Source organism: Athene cunicularia (assembly GCF_003259725.1).
Source record: "Athene cunicularia isolate RWA chromosome 12 unlocalized genomic scaffold, athCun1 chr12_part1, whole genome shotgun sequence".
Taxonomy (NCBI): Eukaryota; Metazoa; Chordata; class Aves; order Strigiformes; family Strigidae; genus Athene; species Athene cunicularia.
This window is the reverse complement of record NW_020799116.1, coordinates 1401317-1412780: the sequence shown is the minus strand read 5'-3', so window position 1 is coordinate 1412780 and position 11464 is coordinate 1401317. Positions and strand designations below refer to the sequence as shown.

The window sequence follows — 11464 nt, the reverse complement described above, 5'->3', positions numbered from 1 at the left end:
CCCACAGGAGATGCCGGGGGTGCCAACAAGAGCAGGGGGACCAGCAGGAGAGCGCAGAAGCCACCAGGCTGCACCAAGCCTATCACAGGTGCTTGCCAAGGGAATGGGAAACGCTGATGATGGCTTAAAAGCAGAAGGACTGAAACTGCTGCTGAGGGATGCACCCCCCCCTCCACCCTCTGCCTGGGGAACCACTTCAGCCACGCTGCTGCACCCCTGCCAGGGGACACATCGGCACCACTCGGGGACAGGTCAGCAGCCCCCCTCTCACGGTCCCCAGGCAGGGGGGAGCCCTCCCCTCCCTCTGGCCCTGCCGGCAGCCAGGCAGCAGGATCAGGTAGCTGCTGAGGCAGCGCTTTGCCGGGCAGGCCAGGCAGGGGCTGCCGCAGAAAGGCTGGGCTGCCCACCCCAAGGTCACAGCAAGGGACAAGGGGGGGACCTGGCAGCGCAAGGCTCAGAGCCTGTGAGGTGCTCTCCACGCTGAGACCCCAGGGGTTTTAGGGGCTCCAGGCAGGACGAGCCTACAAAACCTGCCCAGCATCCCTGTACTGGGGCAGGACTGAGACCCACTTCTTCATCCCCCATGGGGCTCCTGTTCTGTGTCGTCTGCTGGGACAGAGCACCAGAGCAGCCCGTTGGGGCATCGAGTTTAGAAACCAGCAAAAAAGAAAGCTGGGGAAAGCCCTGCAGGAGGAGGATGCTCAAACCACACCTGGGCTCCCACTCCTGGCCTCAGCCATGACTTTGCAGCCCGTGCCCCAGCCGGACACCCACCCTAGATCGCCACTTGCAAGAGGCTCTGAAGGTGCAAAGACCAGAGAAAAACTGAAAAAAGGAGGGAGAGGAAAAAACAAATCGGCCGTGTAAAAAGCAACTGCCAGCCCCTCTAGATAAATATGGAACTAGAGGTGTAACACTGCTCCTGTGGCTTCGTGAACCCTCCTCCCACAAGCTCCTTCCTCCCCATCCCCATTTCAAACCTCCCATCTGGAGCCCAGTGGCAGGAGAAGCCGCCAGCAACGCGACACCCATCCCTGCGGATCCCTCATCGATCCGGAAGGGAGGACGAGCTGCCTCTGTCAGCTCCCCGCAGCCCTGCTCAGCCCTGGCGCCGCCGTGTCCCCCCCGCCCAGGACCGCAGGAAGCCAAGCAGAGAACATGGGGCTGGAGAGGACCACCAGCGTCCTGCCCCCCACCCCATCACACGCGGCCCGTGTTCCCCTGCCCCTAAACACACTGGTAAGAGGCAGGGCCACAGGGGGCCAGGGGGAACACTGGGACCTACAGGGAGTATCACCCACCACACCATCCTGCTCCTGATTCCTGCCACCACCCTGGCTCCTCTAGGGCACCCTGACCAGTACAGAGAAGGAGAAGCAGCAAAAATGCAGGGTGCTGTGCCTAGGACAGGGTGCTGGAGCACCTTGCAAGGCACAGAGCAACAGGCCAGACTCCCCGGCCAAGCCCTGGTCCTCCTGCCCTTGGCAGGGACCATTCGAGGACCTTTGCGCTGCCTCTCCCCGGCTGAGGATGCCGTTAATGCAAGCTGTGTTTATACAGGGCATGTACAGCTATAATTATAGGCACGATGTTATGATAACAGGAAATCCGTGCCCCGTGGAGATGCAGGCAGAGAAAGGCACACACGGAGCTATTTCCTACTCGCCACCAACAAGCAGCCTTTTGTGCTGTGGCAGGGTACGGGAAGAGAAGTCTCCCCGGTGCCGGAGCCATCAGAACCCCCTCTCTGCCCAGGGCAGTGGCAAAGCCACACGGACCCAGACACGGCACCGTGACAGCGACGGCACAAACCCACCTGCCCCGAGACACAACGGGACGGGCTCTGATCCACCAGCAGCCAGGACTCAACTTCCCTAGGTTACAACCCTTCCAAAAGTTTTGCAAATTCAGTTGGCAGAGAGGAGCGAGGGGAAATTGCCCCTCGCCCGCCCCTTGCACATCACCCCCAATATATCGAGTCACGGTGTGACAGAGGCACAGCCCTGCCTGTACCCCCAAAGAGCCGGCGACGCGAGCGGTCAGAGCTCCCCATCAGCCTCCCCGAGGGCTTTCCTACCTTTTTGATCTTCCCGCTCCGCGTGCCCGCAAAGACGACGGTTTGTCCCCTGTAGTCGTAGGCAGCCACCGAGGTCATCCCATCCTCCTTATCCACAAAGAGCGGCGTCCCCTCGATGGTGACTGTCCCACCCAGCGGCTGGTTAAAATCCTGGCCACAGAAATTGTCGTCGATCTGCAGTGGCTGTTGGAAGAAAACAGAGGAGACGTGAGCTTTTTGCCAACGCCTTGACACGCTAGTCCTCCCAGACGGCCACCAGCCACCTCCACCCCATCCCCAATGCAGCCCCATCCCTTGCCCCTCCTGTCCCAGCCACCCCACCTCACCAGTCAAGAGAAGGGATGAGCTGATGCTTCCCTAAAATTCCCTACATGCTGACGTAAGGCGCTTGGGACACATCCAAGGCACGCAGCCCCTTCTCTGCGTCTGAACGAGCTTTGCAGAGCAAGGCCAAGGCTCTCGGTCCTCTGCATCGTACCGAGCAGCACTTACAAACCCAGCACAGCATCCCCGCTCCCCCTCCATCCCCACCGCTGCCATCCCAGACACGTGGGGTGCCAGCACACACACACACCCCTCTCCTCCTCACCGCCACGCTAGCTTCGGAAAGAAAACAGCTTGGCAGTAAGGCAGGAGGGGCCGAATCCCGCACCTCAGCCTTCCCCCAGAGACAAAACACTTCCCAGCCAAGGCCATGCCAAGACAAACAGGTCAGGGCTCCTGAGCAAGCCTCGCTCCACACAGCAGAGCCTCCAGCAAACACACTACCCACCTGCCAGCCCTGCGCCTCCTCCCGCAGGAACGTCCTGGGGAAATCCCCACATTTTTTTCATGCTGCCTTGCCCCAGACAAGGCGCCTGGCTCAGCCAGCTGCCTCCTCCGTTCAGTGCTCGCCCACAGCTCTGGGAGAAGTTTTTACAATCTCTGCCCAGGGAGAGGCAGAGGTAGGGCTGCACCGACCCCTCTCTGCCCTCGGAACCTCCAGCGAGGACGGTCACACCAACAGGCAAGGCAAAGCCAGAAAATTACTCCCTGTGAAAGCCGGGATGAAGGCAGGGGAGCTGGCCCAGCCCCACAGCACTTGCCCCCTCCCTAGAGCATCCCCACCACGTCACCCTGGCCCTGGGCACGGGAGGCACGGGGGCCTCTCAAAGGTCCCACACTAGGCAATGTTCTCATGTGGTCACACAGCACCAGCAACCCCCCCCGCAGCAGCCCCGGCAGCGAGGGGCTCGGGCCAAACCCCCACGGGTGGCAGCGAGGTGGGTGCAGGAGGTTGGGGGGCAAGGCAGACACTGCTGACCTGGAGACAGCCTGCTCCGGCCGGGGGATTCTTCCGCTTCACAAGGCTCCTTACGTAACTTTAAGTTTAAAGAGGAGAGAGATTTTTTTTGGCAAGCAGTGTCCTCCAAATGCATGCCAGTCCTCAAGGGGGTTTAAATCCATACAGCATGTGTGTGAAGCATATGGGAAAACGCCGAGCTCCTGAGCTCCACGTACGCAAGGGCAGGACGTTTTGGGTTGACCCAGCGCTGAGGGATCTGGGGGAGTTGGGAAGGGTCAGGGTGAGGGTCATGGTTGGGCTGGAGGAGCTGCAAGGGCTTTTCCAACCCGGATGGTTCTGTGACATAGCTCCACAGTCCCCACACAGCCAGGGTCTGCCCAGCCCAGCAGTCACCCACGGGCAGGAGGGAGAACACGGCGCTTTTCCGTGCCCCAGCACCACGCACTCAAAGCCCCGATGGCTTCAGGCTCCCGCAGCCACAGCGAGGCTGCTCGGCCAAGGCCAGTGGTCCCAGTGGTGGCTGGAATGGGGGGACTCAGCACCGTGCCAGCCTTCCAGCTGGGAAGGAGCGGGAATCACAGAATCAGAATCATCTGGGTTGGAAAAGCCCTCGCAGCTCCTCCAGCCCAACCATGACCCTCCCCCTGACCCTTCCCAACTCCCCCAGACCCCTCAGCGCTGGCTCAGCCCGACTCTTCAACCCCTCCAGGGATCCCGGGGACTCCCCCCTGCCCTGGGCAGCCCATTCCAACGCCCAACAGCCCCTTCTGCACAGAAATCCTTCCTCAGAGCCAGCCTGACCCTGCCCTGGGCAGCTTGAGGCCATTCCCTCGGGGCCTGGCGCTGGGGCCTTGGCTCCAGAGACTCATCCCCCCTCTCTGCCCCCTCCTGGCAGGGAGTTGCCGAGGGCCAGGAGGTCTCCCCTCAGCCTCCTCTTCTCCAGACTGAGCCCCCCAGTTCCCTCAGCCGTTCCTCATACAAATGACGCGGGCGGTTGCCCTCGGCCTCCCCGGGGCAGTCGGGGGGTGCTGGGCCGCTTCCTCAGTTGCGGTAACTTCTGGTTTTGCTGGGTGCCAGGGGTAGCACGGCTGAATCAGCTCCCTTCCCCGCCTGACCTCTGCTCGTCCTTCCCTAAACTAGGGGAACTCCTGCAGGCAGGCGTGAGGGGATCCCCCAGACAGGACCACGTGCCTCTGCAACCACAGGAAAAGGGGGGAAAGGGAATTCAGCCCTCTCCACCCGTCCTCTGAACACCACAGATGGCCTCTCCTACCCCTCAGCCAGCACACGCCGCTAAGCAGCCTCCTCTGCACCACCCGGCCAGACATTTCAAATCAGCAGATCCAAGAAAATTAGCTCCCCAACCTCGGAGCGAGATGGAAGAGATGCTCCAGTTGATACCCAGCTCCCATCCGGATGCCTGGGATCCTTCAGGCAGTTTGGTGGGATAAAACACCCTCTGCAGCCCCGACAGCCCCCCTGCGCCGGTGAAGCACCCCAGCACCTTCCAGGCGGCCGCCAGCGGCAGAGGGGCTCAGGGCAGCGCCATGAAGGTATTTAAACCCCCGGGTGCAGTTTCTGCTCTCTCCACACTCAATCTGCAGCTTCCCCAACCCCTCGGCTGCTGAATATGCAAGAGGAGAGATGTTTATGGTGTTTACTCCTCTCTGCTTTGTCTCAACAAACTCTCTGGGAAACGACAAATACAGCTGCGCTCCGGGACCATGAGGAGCGCCCGGCGTCGCCACCGCTACGCTGCCGACACCACCTCGATAAATAATTACGCCGACAATTAGCTCATTAACAGCAAACTGCCTCGTTAGGGAAGCGCAGGCAGGCAGCACGGCGAGGTCGGGCCAAGGGCAGCAGTATGGGGATAACGGCACCAACCCACATCTCTGGCGGATGCGGGATGCGGGGAGAGGCGGGGCAGAGGGATGGAGGGATGGGAGGACGGAGGGACAGAGGGACAGCTGGCCCCTGCTCGGTGTCAGCAGGGACCGACACGCACCACGGCACGCCAGGGCCAGTGACCTTGCAGCGGTTCAGCTTGCAGATGCTGGGATCTGCGGGAGGTTTCGAGCCCTGCCTGCTCTCCATTTGCATGGGTGTTTGCAGGGACCACGGCTTCAGTGCACTGCAAGCAGGGAGGCTGTTTATTCTGTGTTTTTTTTTTCTTTTTTCTTTTTTCTAAATTATTTTGGCTTTTATTTCAGCGCTTTCTTTTGGCACTCCTCTCGGCTCCCTCTGCCCCCCAGGCCCCCACCTCCACAGCATGGCAGTCTTCTCCTCTCTCCCAGCACTGCCTCCCCAAAATAGGGTCAGGAAATTCGAATTTCCCAGGGGAAGCGGCCTGCAGGAGCGGGGAAAGCGGGCCCACGCTGAGAGAGCGGGAGTCTCCTTGACATGTCTTGTCTCATTGCCTCCCTTCAAGCCCACTTAGGGGAGCAATGAGGGAGCAGACAGCAGAGGCGAGGCTTGTGCCGCTCGGAGTTATTAATTAGCCAGTAATTCACCAGTTAACACCATTACAGGCTCACCCCATCGCCCTGTGCCCCCTGCAGGGGCTAGAGGATGCGGTGTGGGGGGACACAAAGAGCCAGGGAGGGGGTTGCAGGAGGCAGGTCCCACGTGCCAGGCTTTCCCCCCCCCAGTTCATCGCTGCCCAGGGACAATCCCAGGGCGGTGCAGTTCGTTAAGACCCGCATTTCTCTGGCTGTCCCCGGCAAGGATCTGGCTCATCCTGGTCCATTTTGGGCCAGTTTGTCATCAACCACTGCCCTGTGCCACCAGGCTGGGCACCAAACCCCACCAAGGACTCAATGTTCATTTTCTCCCTGGGGCAGCCCAGGGAAAGCTGCTGCCCACGTCCTGTCGGCTCTGCCCGCGCTGCCAGCCCGGGGTCAAGGTCTCGGGGAACCCCGAATCGCTCCCTGCTGCCACACGTCTGCTCCAGCTCCAACCCGCCGCCCTTCCCCAGACCTGCTCCAGCAGCCCCTCGTACCCCCGTTCTGGGATGCCCTGAGCAGACCTCCAGTCCCTGCGCTGCACTGGGGAAGCAAAAAGCCGGGATACGCCACACCGAACCCCACTTGACTGAAACCCCGCGAGCGGCAAAATCTCTGCCTCGGCTCAGGAGCGATGGGGCTGGCGCAGGGGAGCGGACCAGGTCCCCCCTTCGCTGCACGTGCAAATCCGTGCTCGGGGGTCCGAGAGCACCGGCACGAGGGTCTTTCTCCTGAGCTGGCTCCGCTCCCCTTCCCACTGCGGGATCCCAGAAGGGGAGAGAAAGAAACAGGAGACAGGAATTCTCTCCGCTCGCCAGCGCTGGGGAGGAACCACTAACATCTCCCGAGCTGGCTGCCAAGCCTGGAGGCCTCTCCTCCTGGCTCCGGCTCCAGAGAATCTGAGCCGCCCTGCAGCGCTGGGGGATGAGCATCCCCCAGCCCCGCACTGCTCGAGGTCTGGGAGTGGGGTGTTGGCAAAGCCCCCTCCCTCCAGCATGGACCAGCCTCAGCCCCTTGCTGCCGCGAAGGAGAGGAGCATGAGAGCTCCTGGGACATTTTCCATGTGGATGGGGTGTAAATCCCAAGCAACTACTGACTTGAGCAATTACATTCTGCCTGCTTACAAATAAAAAAAAAAATGCCCTTTATTTTCTGGCCAGCCCTCACCACTGAGAGATCTGTCACTGCCACGACCCACCCCAGAGGTGGCTGCATTTTATTAGGGGCACAGAAATTCCTGCCAGAAAGAAGTTACATGCTCCACGGGGTCTGGTTTGGCTTGTGCTCAGCACAGCAAGGGGCTGAGGGCTTGACTCATGATCCAGTCCTGCCTTTCCTGCCTCTACTTGGCAGCTGGAGCAGGACTGGGACAGAAAACATCACCTGGCTCCCCTGGGGGAGGGCGGCACCCCCCAACCCAACCCATTGAAAAGCAGGAGACACCCCGTCCTGGCACACATCCTCCCGCTCCCCAAGAGCCACGTCCGCAGGGCCCGAAGAGCACCTTGAGATCCACCTACTCGTGAGGGCTGGATCCCAGGCAGCAGTCCCAGGACGCTCCGAGCACGAAACCACCCCTAAAGTGCAGGGGGGCAGAGTCCCCTCCCCACAACCGGGGGGCATGGCGCTGGGAGAGGCGAGCTGGGACTGCGGGAAGAAGCAGCGAGAGCATCTTCGCCGCCAGAGCCAGCAGCTGCGCGACCCAACAGGCAGCAGTGTAACGATTTCATCATTTTCCAGCAAAATTGAATTAGTTCAAAGCCAAAATCTGATTTGCGAGCCCAGCGCTCTTGACAGCAAACCCTTTACTTTGTCAGGCAGCTGTTAGCTGTCTCCTCCGGAGCTGCGGGAGGAAAAGCAAGGCTGCTCCACAGGGATCCCCTACCCACCTGCCTGCACCACCAGACACCCAAAATCCTGCTCGGGCAGGGCTGGGGGCTTGGTGATGTGTGCTGAGCACCAGCAAGAGGGGCTGGGGGAAGGTGGGCAATAGCAGGGGTGTCGAGACCTCCACCAAACCCTCCCGAACACAAACGCTGGCACCCCAAAAGCCCTCTCTCGGGTGTCTGACCCTGCCTGGCGACTGCCCAGCCCAGCTTGGTGATGAGCAGTGGAAGATCTCCCCATCACCCAGAGCCGGAGCCTCCCTGCGGCCGCTCACCATTTATAACATTGCCTGGAAAATAGATCCAGCTATAGTAATCATTCAGCTGGAAAACAAACCCAGAGAGCCAAGGAGGGGGGAGCTCCCCCACTCCCCACTGCCCGTCGGCCCCACAGAGAGCAGCTGAGCCACAAGCAGGGGCCAGATGGGCCCAGGAGAGCCCCAGGCAGGAGGACACATCTCCGGGGACAGCGGGGAGCGCTCCCTCGGCTGGGAATCACTGCTCAGCACCCACCTCCTGCTCCTCAGCACAACAGTTCATCCTGGCCACGCTCAAACCCCACCTCGCTGACGGCGCTTTGTGCCCTCCGCCCTCCTCTCCAGCGCCCCACGGAGAGGATGGGGTCCCTCCGTGCTGAGCCTCTCACCAACTTCTGCCGGGATCACCAACCTCCCCGCCTCCCTCCGCCAGGTCTGAGCTCCCCCGCTGGGGCTCACCCACATCCTACCGTCCCCAACCCTTGGTCACCGCCAAGGTCCAAGTTACACGACACTCACAAATTCCCCCGTGCCGTCGGCAGAGCTGCATCAGCCCTCCCACTGGGAAAACACGGCCCAGGCTCGGCCAGAGAGAACCACCAGGAGCCAGGAACAGCCTGGCTTGGGTAGAGACAAGCGGGAACTTACCGAGTTGATGCAGCCCAGCTCCTTATTCAAGAGCCAGGGCAGCGAGAGTTTCCCTTCCCCTCTGTAGCACGACTGGATACGCTCCTTGATCTTATCCTTGATCTTCTTCAACGTGAAGAGGCAGAGCACAGACTCCTTGGGAGGCTTAACCCTGTTTTTCTGGCCCTGGGAAAAGATGGTGAAGAGGATATCCTCCTGCTCCGAGATGCCCAGGTACTTGGCCAAAGCCTTGCCAGGTTTGGTCAGGTAGGCGTCCTGGATCAGGCGGTACTCGATGCCGTCCTGCACGCAGCCGATGGGGAACTCCACGTAGGAGTAGAACTTGGGGTCATCCACGCAGAGGCGGACGATCTTGGAGGTGAAAAACTGCTCCCCAGTGGAGTCGGGCGAGGTGAGCTGGGTGTCCAGCTGCAGGGTCAGGTAGTAAACAAACTGCTCGCTGCTGAAGCTGTAGATGTAGTAGATGTCGAAGGTGGGGAACTTGGAGAGCGTATCCGAGGGGATCTTGAGCTGGGAGGAGACAAACTCATCCTGGTAGACAAAGCCAAACATCTCTGCGTTCTCCTCGTTGGCCATCAGCTTGCGGCTGGAGAGGGTGGGGAAGTACTCCGACTTCCCATCGATGGGCGTCCCAATGAAGAGCTTGTTCTGCCCATTCAGCACCTCAATGATGACCCCAGACATGGTGCCTGACTCGTTGACGCTGGAGAGGTAGTGCTCCTTGCGGTGGTGGGGCTCACCCAACTTGAAGAGGTCGTCCAGTCGCAGGAACTGGCAAATACCCTGGGAGGCACTGCCACAGGCGATCAGCCGGTTCCCCGAGTAGTCCACCAGAAGCAGTTTGTTCACGTTGTTGGTGGTGACCAGCCCGTGCGGGCAGGACTGAACGCTGGGCGGAGGGTAACACTTCTCATTGTCCTCCACGGGCCCCGTCACGTGGGTCCGCAGCAGTGTGAGGTTATTGGAGAGCTTGTAGATCCGATTGACAGCCCCCACGTAGACCTCCCCAGTTTTGTTGTGGACCACCAAGTGCGTCAAGCTCCAGTCTGTAACCGGGAATGTCCTAAAGGGAGACTTGGGGCTGCCTTCCGCCAGCGGTAGCCAGGTGCTCCCCAAGAGCAGCAAGGTCCAAACGTTGATGGACAAGTGGTGCTTGAGCCAAAGGAGCCACATTGCAGCAGCCTCACACCCAGCCAAGGCCATGCCCAAACCCAGCCACAAAATAAATAGAAACAAACCCAAACTAAAGGGATGAGGGAGGGAGGGAGCAGCAGCTAACGGGACACAGTCTCCTCTGCTTCTGCTGCGCTCGGCATTCAGGGCATCGTGGGCACAGCCACTCCAGTCAGCCCTAGAGGGAGAAAGACAAGAGCGGCGTTAGGAGGCTTTCCTGCATGGGGCCGAGCCCGCTCCACCCCACCCCGCAGAAACTCTGCCGCTTCACGCTTTTCTAGCGGCTTAACAAAACATCCCTCACCGCCTCCTGCCCCGGAGGAAGACACGTCCCCAGCGCAGGGGCCACAGGAGCCTGCGAGACGCTAAGGACAACCTCGCCGGGTCACACGTTGCCACGCACAGCCTGTGCCAGCCACGCGCTTCGTCCCACCACCCCAGCCTCAACCCCCAGCCCCAGCAGCCCCCTCTGAGGCATCCCCCTGCCCTCACACCAACCCAAGCCCCCACGCCTGAGCGGGCCTGCAGCCACTGGCTGGACCAGACCAGCACATCCCCGTGCACAAACACCTTGGCAGGGCGTAGCTGGCCCCAACCTGCTTTTAAGACCACCAACAGCACTGAAGCATTAGCCAGAGATGGCTGCTAACAAGCCACAAGAGGAGCCCCCTGGCCCACTGCCCCTGTCCCGCTCCACCACGGCACTGGGAGCGGGTGCAAAAACCCAGTTTTCAGCAAGCACGGTCCGAGGCCCTGCACGGAGCGGGGAATCTCGAAAGCACCTTTTAAAGGAGCTGGGAGAGCCGAGAGCCCTGGCGCGCTGCCTGCCATCCCTGTCACCTGCCTGCCTGACAAACCCCAGGAGGGCCGCGGACAGGAGGGGAGCAAGTGGGCACGGCAAGGAGAAACACGTCCTTCTGGCATTTATATGCATTAAGAAACACAAGGGCAGCCATCAGGCAGGCGGCTTGAGAGGCTCCAGAGGAACGAGGGGGCACGCGCAGGGAGGATGGAGAGCTCTGCACGCTGCTGTGCCACGGCTGGGGATCTCCAACAAGGAGCAGCCAAAGCAGCTAAAGATCCCCCCCAGCTCGGCAGTGGGGAGGAGATGTCGCAGGCAGCTACTGCAGCTCTGCTCTCCGTGTCTGCTCACCGTTACACCCCGCTCCTGTCTTCTCCACCCCCCTCCACAGGCACCCCCGGGCTAACGTGGGGTTGTACAAACCCCCGGTACCAGCACACGGCCTGTCCCACCAATACCATCACAACCCCCCCGGCCCAGGGTGGGACCATCGCTCCCATGGTCAGGACACGGGCTCAACCCTCGGTCCCCCACGGCCGGGCCACGAGCTCAGCCCTCGGTCCCCAGCCCCAGACGCTGCAAATAAGCAGCTCGGAGGAGAAGAAGGAAGAGGAGCGGAGCCTCCGGCTCCTTATCGCCGCCATCTCTGACTCAGCCCGGGGTAACCTGCGGGAAGATCCCCACCAGGGAGTGGTGCGGTAGGAAATACGGCCGGCGGTGACCGCGGGGCCCTGCCGGCACCCCGGGCTGGGCAGGGCGTCACCAGCGGGCAGGTGCCCGCACCCACCCTGCGGCCCGGCTGCGCCAGACGGCTGCCCCGGGGCTCGGC

The 11464-nt window shown here is 61.3% G+C and overlaps 1 protein-coding gene across 1 annotated transcript in view; it reads right to left on the bottom strand.

The window, feature by feature from the left end:
• PLXNA1 (plexin A1) overlaps nt 1-11464 on the bottom strand; it is a 100915-nt gene that overhangs the window by 86989 nt on the left and 2462 nt on the right. The window contains exons 2-3 of the mRNA XM_026857529.1: nt 8661-10011; nt 2078-2260 (exon numbers count right to left, since the gene is read on the bottom strand). Coding sequence (XP_026713330.1) covers nt 2078-2260; nt 8661-9863 — 1386 coding nt within the window. The 5' untranslated portion in view covers nt 9864-10011. The remainder of the gene's footprint in view (nt 1-2077; nt 2261-8660; nt 10012-11464) is intronic.